The sequence below is a fragment of the Entelurus aequoreus genome, linkage group LG04 (genome assembly GCF_033978785.1).
Source record: "Entelurus aequoreus isolate RoL-2023_Sb linkage group LG04, RoL_Eaeq_v1.1, whole genome shotgun sequence".
Classification (NCBI taxonomy): domain Eukaryota; kingdom Metazoa; phylum Chordata; class Actinopteri; order Syngnathiformes; family Syngnathidae; genus Entelurus; species Entelurus aequoreus.
This window is the reverse complement of record NC_084734.1, coordinates 53899109-53910665: the sequence shown is the minus strand read 5'-3', so window position 1 is coordinate 53910665 and position 11557 is coordinate 53899109. Positions and strand designations below refer to the sequence as shown.

Below are 11557 nucleotides of genomic sequence, written 5' to 3'. Positions count from 1 at the left end.
CAGAATCTTGTTTTTATTGTGTGTAGTTATTGCAGGAAGTGTTATGACGTAACCCGGGCGAGGTCTGATCATTAAGGTTGAGGACCAAGTACAATGGTTAGGGTTAGAGTTTGTTTCGAACATGTAAAAGGAAAATATCAGAATAATTCATATTTAAAATGAATTATTTTGACAGTTAAAATCAGTGTTTTGAGAGACATCAGTTAGTACTAATATCGTTTCATAAATTGAAATTGAAGAAGAGACCAACAATAATAGGATTTTATTTCACGTTTGAGTAGTTATCTTTTCGGAGCATAACATTTTTTAAAAGGTTTATAAAAAACAACTTATTTGACAAGGACACACTTTTGTTTGTGTTTAAATGTTACTTTGTATTGTACGGCACCCAAATGTTTCTCTGGCGGCCTCTCGTGGTCACTTCATTTACAACAACTGCAGACAAGTCATTTCAATGAAAAAATGTAGTGAAATGTTCTAGCCAGACATTGATTCACCAAAACCTGATTATCTACTAGCTGAACATATATTAAAAAAAAGAAAGCTACTTAGGAAAGTAAAGGTCTTTGGTTAACATGGAGACGATGCAGGGGATCTGCTTCTTGCCGGTGAATCCAGGGAGGTTAGAGTTAGATTCAAAGTGCATCGCCACAGTGTTGTTGACACGGGTCATGATTTGCATCAGCTCCAACTCTCCTCTGTGATGCTGCAACATGTTGCACAGCGCCTGCATGAACCAGGAACCATTCTGCGTGTTCCTCCATGAATAGTAGCCTAAAGGGTTGTTTTCATTGTTAGATCCGTACAACTCTATGTTTACAGTACCATGCTGCAGGACTTTGACTAAACGTGACATTACTGCACGTCGCTGGTAAAAAGTGCTGGGTTGGTTACCTGGGGCTGTGGAATAGGCGTAAAGGAAATCCGCCTCCACCGGTATTCTCTCTGAACTTTGCTCCTCTACACTGTCGGCCTGAAGCTCAGCTCCATCATCCAGCGTTGAGCCACGACACGCCTGGAACACATCGCCAAATATGGCTTCTTTAAATAGTTCGTAACAGTAACATAAGATCTTATTTCTAAATAAATGTAACTTAAAGGTCACCTATTATGCAAAATCAACTTTTCTTACCTATTGGCGTCTGTGTTTGTGTGTTTGGGATCTGCATGAGTCCCGAAAATGTGGAATCAAACCATGGAGGGATGGGGGGGATATTCATAAAACAATCTTGCCTTCATGAGTCATTTGGAATTTGCCAATTTTGTGACATTGGCGACGTAAGCAGATTAATCTTTAATCTTAAATTATCTATATATGGTAGAAATTTACCCGAAGAGCTTTGCGCGAGTCCGCCATTGTAGTCTAACATTGTAGTCAATAAGGTCCTTCTTTTTCTCTATCCTATTGTTGTGGGGCAGACTGGCTCATACATGCACATGCATGCTAATTCCGTTTCTTATACAAATTACTGTATCGCTCGAACTTATATGAAAAATAGATTCAACTATCATTTTAGGCAAAGTTAGCCAGCTAAACTTAGTCTTTATCAATTCAATTACTTTTTTTATTTATACATCACATACTTCAGGTGTGAAGCAGCGTTGGCACAATAAACATGAATCACATACACACACGTGCGGACATTAAGCACTACAGCCCTGATATAAAAGAATATACAATCTATTCAATAGCTATAATGTTCAGAATGAATCGAGTCTATTAGATTGCAAAAATGCCAGAGTTAATCAGTAATGTGCATGTGTGCAGCTTTTTAAACATAATCTCAAATTGCTGTTTTTTTGAGGAAGTTAGATAGCATTGTTTTTTTGGTTTTTTTGTAGCTACTATTCTTACTGCCCTTTGTTTTCACCAAAAAAATATACTTTGTTTTTGTCAGCACTGGGCCTGCCCTTGCTTTAATATGGACACAAGTTTAATAGTTACTATATTTACTTTTTTGTAACAGCTTATTGAGCAGCATATTTACAGTAATAATACATACTTCTGAATGAATCTGTCATCTTTGTAAGTTAGCACATGCCAGACATACCTTAAGTTGAATTTAAAAGTAGACGCTAAATTAGAGCCACTGACTCGGTTAATTCTTCATAAATCGATAAGTCGATTAAACGTTAAGATAATGGCTGAGTATCAAAATAGTCATCAGTTGCAGCTCTATTGTGTGGTATAAAACAGTCAAGTGGTTGTTGTTTTTTAACTTGTGCTTTTTGAAGTTAAGGTTACAAGATCTCTTTATACATTGAAAACAAATTCATAAAATCATAAGTTTATTCAATGTTTTTGGAAAAAATTAAGAGTCAAAACATTACGACTTTTGCCGCTACTTTCTGAAAAAGCTGTCACAAATTCAGGCATTTTAAGCCACAACAACAAACACAACAATGGCTGCAAAATCCTGGCTCCTGCCTCCCGGCTTTCCCCGTCAGCCAGAGCAAGTTACCCTGATACCCTGGTCCCCACAGCTGACTAACATTCTTTCATTAGCTCACAGGAGGTGCAATCACATTACCTTATTGAATGTACTATGCCATGCTTTAAGCTTGGATTGTTTTCAGTACATTTCACTCACCTGTATAAAGAAGAGCTTTGGTTTTCCAACCAGAGACCTGCAGCGATCTCCTTTAAAAGGTTTGGTCAGCATTTCAAGTTGTTCAAAACCGTCAGTTCCAAATATCACGCCCTCGTCGCCATGACTTAGCAGCACGCACACGAATGACGCGCTGTTGCTGTGGTCCTCTTGGGATGCTGCAAGTAAGGAAAGCGAATGAGAGTGACATAACTTGCTTTGATCATTTTGCTATTTCCGATCATGCATGCATGCTGGAAGTTACTGCTTACATCACAGTAGATCCTCACTACTTACAGGGGTTTTGTTCAAAGACCCTCCACGTACGGAGGAAAAATGCTAATTTTGGAAGTGCCGATAAAAAGGCCCTAAAATGTCTATTTTAAATACACTCTGAACCCTGTAATGTGCCTCTCACAGTTATTAATATTTTATATTCAGTTGTACACATTATACAGTATTGTACTTAAACATGCAGTTACACAACATCACGTTATGCCAAAGCATCTTCCTGCTGGAAAATGTTGAGTCTACCTGACTTGTGACAGCGCTGTCTGCTGGGTTCATAGCTGTAGCGCTCTTTTCCCCCTAGAGCAGCGCCATCAAACCACTTTCTCTTTATGTTTGTGTTTCCTATACAGTCATTCTGTAACTAAATAGGCTAATAGAAAGGTTAAAGAAACATTATATAAATCGTTGTGTCTTTAATCCTATTGTTATGTTGTTTTGATTGATAAAGATAATCACCAAGCGGGACTTCCGATTCTGGGTTAAAAGTAACTTCCAATGTCATGGCGATGAACCCAGTGCTTATTTTCATGAAGCATAGAGTAAAACGGTTGATGCACTTAAATTTCAACTCCTGCGTCATCAATAAGACATCTCCACATTGGTGAGAGTTTGATGTAACTAAAGCAGCAGGACTCCTTGGGACTTGGTGCACTACTTGTGTGGAGATGAACTGTTGATGCACTTCATCTTCAACATCATCAGCACCACATTACATTGGTGAGCCTTTGGCATGAGCGATGTGGAATGACAGGAAAAATACGACATATACCCTGCTAAAGTCAGCGGTTATCTGTGCTGCAATTGTCAAGTTGACCAACTTTCGTCCATGGTTTCAGCACATGGATGCCCAGTTGTAACACAGGAATTAGCCAGGATGCGATTAAGTATTTTCATATAGAGTAGTGGTTGTGAATAAAGCCTCAACACAAGCAATGACGCTTAGAAAGTAATCTCGTTATCGGCAAGTAGAACGCACTACGGGTGTTCCGACCCGATATTGATATCAATCTGATATTAGCAAAAACATATCGGATGATATCGGCTTGCAGCTAAAATATCCAATATACTGTAAGCTCCGATACAAGCAGACTTGCATCATGTTTACTTGAGCAAAGCTGTATAGCCAGTTAACATCTAAAAGCACACAAGTTTGGTATTTTCTTGTATTTCAGTCAAGTCATTTACAAAAGATAAATATGGTAGGCTAGAGGCTACTAGGAGTTAACATCCACACAACAGCTAATCACACAAGCTAAACCTGCAACATATTGCAGTCGAAAACACCACAAGTTAATTTAAATTATGCAAGCGAAAAATAACCGGTAATTAATCATGATTAATCCAAATTCAAAAGTGTAATTATTCTGATTAAAATGTACCATTGACAGCACTAATTTAACATATATACAGTATGTTGTTTTTTTAACCTTTTTAAAGAAATACATGATTCATTAATAATTATGCAAATTAGACAGTGAAGTAAATTATTATTTGATTGACTTGTTCGCAGTTAAAGCAGAGAGAAAAAACATGTGATGGTCGGGAGTGCAAATAGGTGTGGATCTACTGTTAAATAATGAGAAAAAGAAAAAACATTACTGCTGAGCATCAGACTCTTCATCTGCTTCACAGTCTGATCGTTGAACACTTTAACAGAATAACCAAATTCAGCAAACGTCTTGAAGGCAAGCTTAGCGTCCACATCCGTCCCGTTGCGAGTATTCATGTCTGTAAAGAGACACAAGCGGTGGTCCATGTTTAAAAAGAGGAGCATCTTGAAGAGATCAGATGGATCTACAGTAGTGCTGACAAGCACAACTTGGGAGGGTGTCTCTAACCAAGCAATCAGCTGGGCAGATTTCTGGAAACTGCCACAGGCTCGGCTCAGTTTCCTCATCAGGGCAACATATGACACCCTCCCGAGCCCTAAAAACCTCCACCAATGGCTTGGCACAGAGCAATCCTGCGACCTCTGCGGGAACATCAATGCCTCACTCCAGCACGTTCTGTCAGGCTGCAAAATGGCGCTGACACAGGGTCGGCTCAGATGGCGGCACGACCAAGTGCTCAGCAAGCTGGCAGAGGTGCTGGAGAAAAGTCGGTAGGAGGCAAACAACCAGAGTCCAGCAGAAAGCCAATGCAGGATCCACTTCCTAAGACAGGGGGAACCTGCGACACATTCCAGCAAGAGACCACCCGCCAAGCTATTAACACCAGGGGCGGCGTGGAAGATGGAAGTGGACCTGGGTAGGCAGCTCCAGTTCCCACAGGAGATATGCAGCACCACCTTAAGACCAGCTGTGGTGCTGTGGTCTGCAGCTCTGAAGTCAGTAGTACTGATTGAGCTGACAGTGCCATGGGAGGAGGGACTGGAAGCTGCCTACGAGAGAAAGAAGGCAAAGTATGCAGACCTGGTCGCAGAGTGCAGAGAAAGTGGATGGAGGGTGAGACTGTATCCGGTGGAGGTGGGAGCCAGAGGCTTTGTGGGCAGAACAACACCACGCCTGCTCAAGGACCTGGGACTACGTGGAGCCACCCTGAGCAGATCCACCAAGGAGCTTTCAGAAGTAGCAGAGAAATCTAGCCACTGGCTCTGGCTCAAACGACACGACAAGGCTTGGGGAGCAACATCCAAGTAGGTTTTGCTGCAGGGGGTGTCAGGGAGACGTCCCTGTTCACTGCCCCGCCACCGGGAAATGTTCTGGACTAATGGGCGAAACATCAATGAGAGGTGGTCCCCAGCTGAAGACCCTGCAGCAAAACCTTTTCTGGTATGCGGTCAGGTTTAGGCCTGCCTCAGGGAAGAGGATGTCCCTGCCATGCACAGTTCACCACAGGCACCAGTGGAGGTGCGACAGGCCTAAGGCCCAGCGGCTAGACCACTTTTCTGTAATTAAAATACTGAGCATAGTTACAGGTCACATGATATTTACTGATAACTCAAGCTTCTCCCTTGACACAGGTGCAAATACTGGATGTACCTGTAAAGTCGTTACATCAGTGGCACCTGGTCAAACTAACGTCTTCACGTGTGCATTGCTTCAGCAGACACACAAAGAATATACTTTATGATTGACAGTTAGGAAAAATTATTTTAATTGGGGTCCTTGGAAGAATGAAATCACTGAATTGGGAAAAAATATAGGTTATTTACTTGTACTTCTGTGGAAGTTCTTATTGTTGACAATTAGGCAGATTCCCATGTGTGGGTAGTCCATCTTGTAACGATACGGGTCACATGCTGATGCTTTGCTGGTGGGCACAGAGTCAGTTTCCTCAGCTTTCTGTCTGTCTGCATCTGATGGATGCTTCCTGAAAAAAGATCAAAAGAGTCATAAGGAGCGTTCAAAAGACAGGTGGAGAAACCAGCGGGGCAGCTTTCAACCCCGACATGTTCTTTCACAACATTTGCTTTTGTCAAGACCTGCTTACAAAAGGTTGACTCTCTTTGAAGCAGCTTTTATTCTATGACATTTTTCATGTGTTCTTGTGTCGCTTTCAACACAGCATCGTAGTTTCATTCAGTAACACTAAGACCAGACGTTTCCATCACATATAGTACAGGACAACTTAAAAGAAAGAGCATGGGGTGGCGTTGTGCAAAAAGGTGCAGAGTAAAGCAGGAGTCTTCAACATTTTTCAGACCAAGGACACCCAAACCGATAGAGAGATGGCGTGGGGACGAGGGATGGGCTATATGGCCTAAAATCTATATTGCAGCCCTCTGTCATCAATATCAATAAAGAATGTGTTCAATAAAACATTCAATGTTTTCTATCTTTTATGTCGGAAGAAACCCGTAGTTGCGTGGCTGCGTCGGTTGCATGACCAAATGCACTCGCTCTCTGTTAACCGAGCAACGCAGGAAGTGATTCCTGATCAGTGGGAGTAACACGCTAACAACCAATCAGGTAACAGTATCAACTATCAAGCTTCGTTGAGCAATCTTGTTGTCTCGCGGTTGATTCTTTGCAACGAGTGAGAAATGAAACAAAAAAATAGTGCAGCAGAGAGCGAATAATTTATCAATAAAACATGTAAAGTCACCCCAAAAGTATGACAGTTTTTGGGATTTTTGAAAACTGAGCATAATCAGATGAAGCACACCCGAGCACAGCCGTAACTTCCTGGCACTAAACCTGCCAAAAATAGTTCCCTCAAGTTTCTCAATGTTTACAGTTTCATATTTTGCACTATTTTGTTACACTTACACTTCAATAAGCATTTCTTACATATTCCTTATTTTTGCACCATAACTTTAACTCCTATTTGGGTCCCACATCAACCTTAAGAAAGTCAATGACTTCACTATAAAAGTGGGTGACATTGTTATCACCAGGAAGGATGAGGTCACCTACCTAGGTTCCATTCTAGAGGCTAATCTTTCCTGTGATAAAATGGCAACCAAGGTAATCAAAAAGGTCAACCAACGAACCAACGCCCCCTCCAGCTCCTTGAGCTGGAGGGGGCGTGGCCTCCAGCTCCGCCTGAATTTCGGGAGATTTTCGGGAGAAAATTTGTCCCGGGAAGTTTTCGGGAGAGGTGCTGAATTTCGGGAGTCTCCAGAAAAATCCGGGAGGGTTGGCAAGTATGGGGAGGGAGGGTTGGCAAGTATGGGGAGGGAGGGTTGGCAAGTATGGGGACACAGCTAGAATATGTCATTAACATGCATCATCACGATATTTTAACGATAGTATTGAAAGCTCTATCGTCGGCAGTTTTATGTAATTTAAATCGTATATTGTCCATACCACGCAAGCCTAGGGAGGACTATTAACTTAAATATCTTGTAAAAAATTGTGTTTGAAATTAACCTGGTCCTAAATGTACCGGGTTATTGTGCAACACTAAGATTTTTAAATAACGTAATATAGTGCAGCTAACTGTAAACTAGCGCGCTAATCGCTAGCTATCTTAAATGTAAAACATGTAAATAATTATTTATTCATGTTTATATTTTAAACTTGCAAGGTACAGTGAGTAGGGTGGCCATGTCACTGCCATTTTTAAGCTACACTACAGTGTGTTAGATTCATATTGTTAATGTGTATTTAAAGACATTTACATTTGTGAAAAAATGACAGGGTATGATATTAATACATATTATTTACAGGTGAAACTAAAAAAATTTAATTATCGTGCATTTATGTCAGCAATTCAACTTCCAATGTGAAACTAATATGAGATAACTCATTATATACAAAGTGAGATTTGTCGAGCCTTTATATGTTATAAATTTGATGATCATGGCTTACAGTTTTTGAAAATCCCAAATTTTCTGAAACTTTTAATTTAAGGATTTTTTATAAACTGTAAGCCATAATTATCAAAATTATATCAAAAGAGGTCTTGAAATATTTTGAGTTGCATGTTATAAGCTTATATCATATATTAGTTTCACCTTGTAAATCTAGTCGCTGGAATAAACGAACCTTTGCACGATATTCTAATTGTTTGACTTTCACCTGTAAATAATAAAGAAACCAAATCAACCAAAAATTTCTCGACCCCCTACAGTACCTCTGCGGATCCCGTAGGAGTCGCGGACACCCTGTTAGGAATCTGCAGTTTTTTGATTGATTGAAACTTTTATTAGTAGATTGCACAGTACAGTACATATTCCGTACAATTGACCACTAAATGGTAACACCCGAATAAGTTTTTCAACTAGTTTAAGTCGGGGTCCACGTAAATTAATTCATGGTAGTAATGACAAAGACTACATTAACACTGCAGGACAAAATGTCCTAAATCTGATTTTTTCAAAATCGGAATTTTTTCAGCTGACTGTTTACATTGCAAGTAAAATGTAATCTTTGTAATCTTGTAAACGTGTACTGACCCCAATGTGGCCTTAACATCAATTGCATGCCCAGTTCAATAAAGTGAAAAAAAAAGGAAGTTGACCGGATTCCATAAGTGAACAAGTTGCTACTACTACTACAAAATAAAACTAAGAGTCGCCACACCTTAAAAATTAGTGTTTTTGACGTTAAAACAAATTAAAGTAATATAATGTATGAATAGAGATTGTATACATTAGAGATGTAGAGATGTATACATACATGTAAAAACAAATCTGTTTTTATCAATTAATATTAGGATATTTTATATATCGTTTTTCCATATTTTCAATTGTTGTTGCTTATTGTACAATGTATTTTGAGCATCACAAGTGTCATTATCAAAACTTTTAATGACTTTTTAAAAATTAAAAACTACCGTATTTTTCGGACTATAAATCGCTCTGGAGTACAAGTCGCACTGGCCGAAAATGCATAATAAAGAAGGAAAAAAACATATAAGTCGCACTGGAGTATAAGTCGCATTTTTTGGGGAAATGTATTTGATAAAACCCAACACCAAGAATAGACATTTGAAAGGCAATTTAAAATAAATAAAGAATAGTGAACAACAGGCTGAATAAGTGTACGTTATATGACGCATAAATAACCAACTGAGAACGTGCCTGGTATGTTAACGTAACATATTATGGTAAGAGTCATTCAAATAACTATAACATATAGAACATGCTATACGTTTACCAAACAATCTGTAACTCCCAATCGCTAAATCCGATGAAATCTTATACGTTTAGTCTCTTACGTGAATGAGCTAAATAATTTTTTTTTATATTTTACGGTAATGTGTTAATAATTTCACACATAAGTCGCTCCTGAGTATAAGTCACACCCCAGGCCAAACTATGAAAAAAACTGCGACGTATAGTCAGAAAAATACTGTACTAGCAACAAATCTAATCTTTTTCTGATAATATAAATTATAGTAATGTTTCGAGACGCTTTACTTCTGTCCCTTGCTGAGGCGAGCTCCAGCAAGCATGACATCATACTTGCTTCGCACTGCTCTAGTTGAACTTTCTCTTCTCAAAAGCCGCCACTGTCCTCTTAATATTTGCACATTTTGTGAATGGCTGTCTGTGGGTATATCTGCGATATATTAAAATGACATCCACATCGCAGACATACTGACAACGCTCCAGACAATGGCGTGCGTTTTGTTTTCTGTTTTCGGTAATCAAAGTCTTTTTTCGGTACATTCCCTGTAAATAGTGTGCAAATAATAGGCTATGTATATCCATTCAAACTGTAACGACCTGCTGGTGTTAATGTTTTATGTTCGTTTGGTTCGGATTTAATGCCAGTTTTTCCCATGTTTGCAAACACACTGTCCGTGCCTGAAAGGCAATTGGCGGAGAATGAGGAAGTGTTGCTTTGTGTACGGCGGGGAAGCACGGACTCACGGAGACGAAAGTGTGTACATGGGAGGAAAAACCAGCTGGAATTGTGCCAATTGTAACATAAGATTGGTTACAAAAGTTAAGAACAGCGTCAGACTTTGTGTAATTTCTTCTGGGGGATTTTATATATAATAATAATAATAAAAACGCTGCGGCGGTGTGCCACATTCAATGTGTGTATATATATATATACAGTCGTGGTCAAAAGTTTACATACACTTGTGAAGGACATAATGTCATAGCTGTCTTGAGTTTCCAATAATTTCTACAACTCTTATTTTTTTGGGAGAGAGTGATTGGAGCACATACTTGTTTGTCACAAAAAACATTCATGAAGTTTGGTTCTTTTATGAATTTAATATGAGTCTACTGAAAATGTGACCAATACTGCGGGGTAAAAAGTAAACATACAGCAATGTTAATATTTAGTTACATGTCCCTTGGCAAGTTTCACTGCAATAAGGCACTTTTGGTAGCCATCCACAAGCTTCTGGTTGAATATTTGACATGTATGAGCTCCAATCACTCTATTACACAAAAATAAGAGTTGTAGAAATTATTGGAAACTCAAGACAGCCATGACATTATGTTATTTACAAGTGTATGTAAACTTTTGACCATATGTCAAACTATTTCATCTAAAATTTGGTGGGTGCAACTTAAATACCAGTGTACTCTATAGCCCAGAAGTTACAGTAATGTTTTGGATACATTGGACTTGTCAAAATAGTTTAAATGCCGCTTACTTTTACTTGAGTATTTTTGTGAAGAAGAAACATTACATTTCCTCGGTTACATTGAGTTATATTCTGATCGCTCCATTTATTTACATCATCTTTATTGTCATGATCCCACATGACATTTTTAAACTTTGTCATTGTTTTCCTGTATATTGTGTTTATTTCTGTTTCAGCACTGATTTTACTCACCTGTCCAGGGTTTCCAATCAGGATGCTTTATATGGTGTTGACTGGTTGACGGCTGGTCCCATGCGGGATCTTAGCTTTTTGGTAATCAAACAACCTTTTTAACTGCACATCGACTCCTGACATATAAATGTATTCTAGGACTCTCAAAGGTAACGCGATAATGACTTAACACTAAGTTTCTACTTAGCATATTTCATAACATTTTGAAAAAATGAAAACATTAAATATTGCTCCGCATTCATTGATTTTTTGGGGGGGGTGTTTACAGTGTGGACTGCAGCACATTCCAAAAATACATTTAAACATAAAAAAAACAAAAAAACAATAATGCTAATATCACAAAGCTACTCCAGGATAACTTATTTACAAAATGAAAGATAAAAATGGGCCTCAGTGTTTTATTTTTATTTGTATTAGTATGCGGACCTCAGAAAAGTTTGGACAGGCCTGCATCACAGTATAAACCCTAAACAATGGTTGTATTTTGA

At 38.9% G+C, this 11557-nt stretch overlaps 1 protein-coding gene across 3 annotated transcripts in view; it reads right to left on the bottom strand.

Moving 5' to 3' along the window:
• Window positions 1-243: 243 nt before the first annotated feature.
• The window catches only part of LOC133648841 (caspase-3-like), a 13885-nt gene continuing 2571 nt past the window's right edge, over window positions 244-11557 (bottom strand). For 2 of the 3 annotated variants that reach the window (XM_062045312.1, XM_062045313.1), the window contains exons 3-7: window positions 6034-6191; window positions 4479-4607; window positions 2592-2767; window positions 895-1015; window positions 244-774 (exon numbers count right to left, since the gene is read on the bottom strand). In XM_062045312.1, coding sequence (XP_061901296.1) covers window positions 545-774; window positions 895-1015; window positions 2592-2767; window positions 4479-4607; window positions 6034-6191 — 814 coding nt within the window. In that variant the 3' untranslated portion in view covers window positions 244-544. The remainder of the gene's footprint in view (window positions 775-894; window positions 1016-2591; window positions 2768-4478; window positions 4608-6033; window positions 6192-11557) is intronic. The other variant, XM_062045314.1, reaches the window with a different exon arrangement.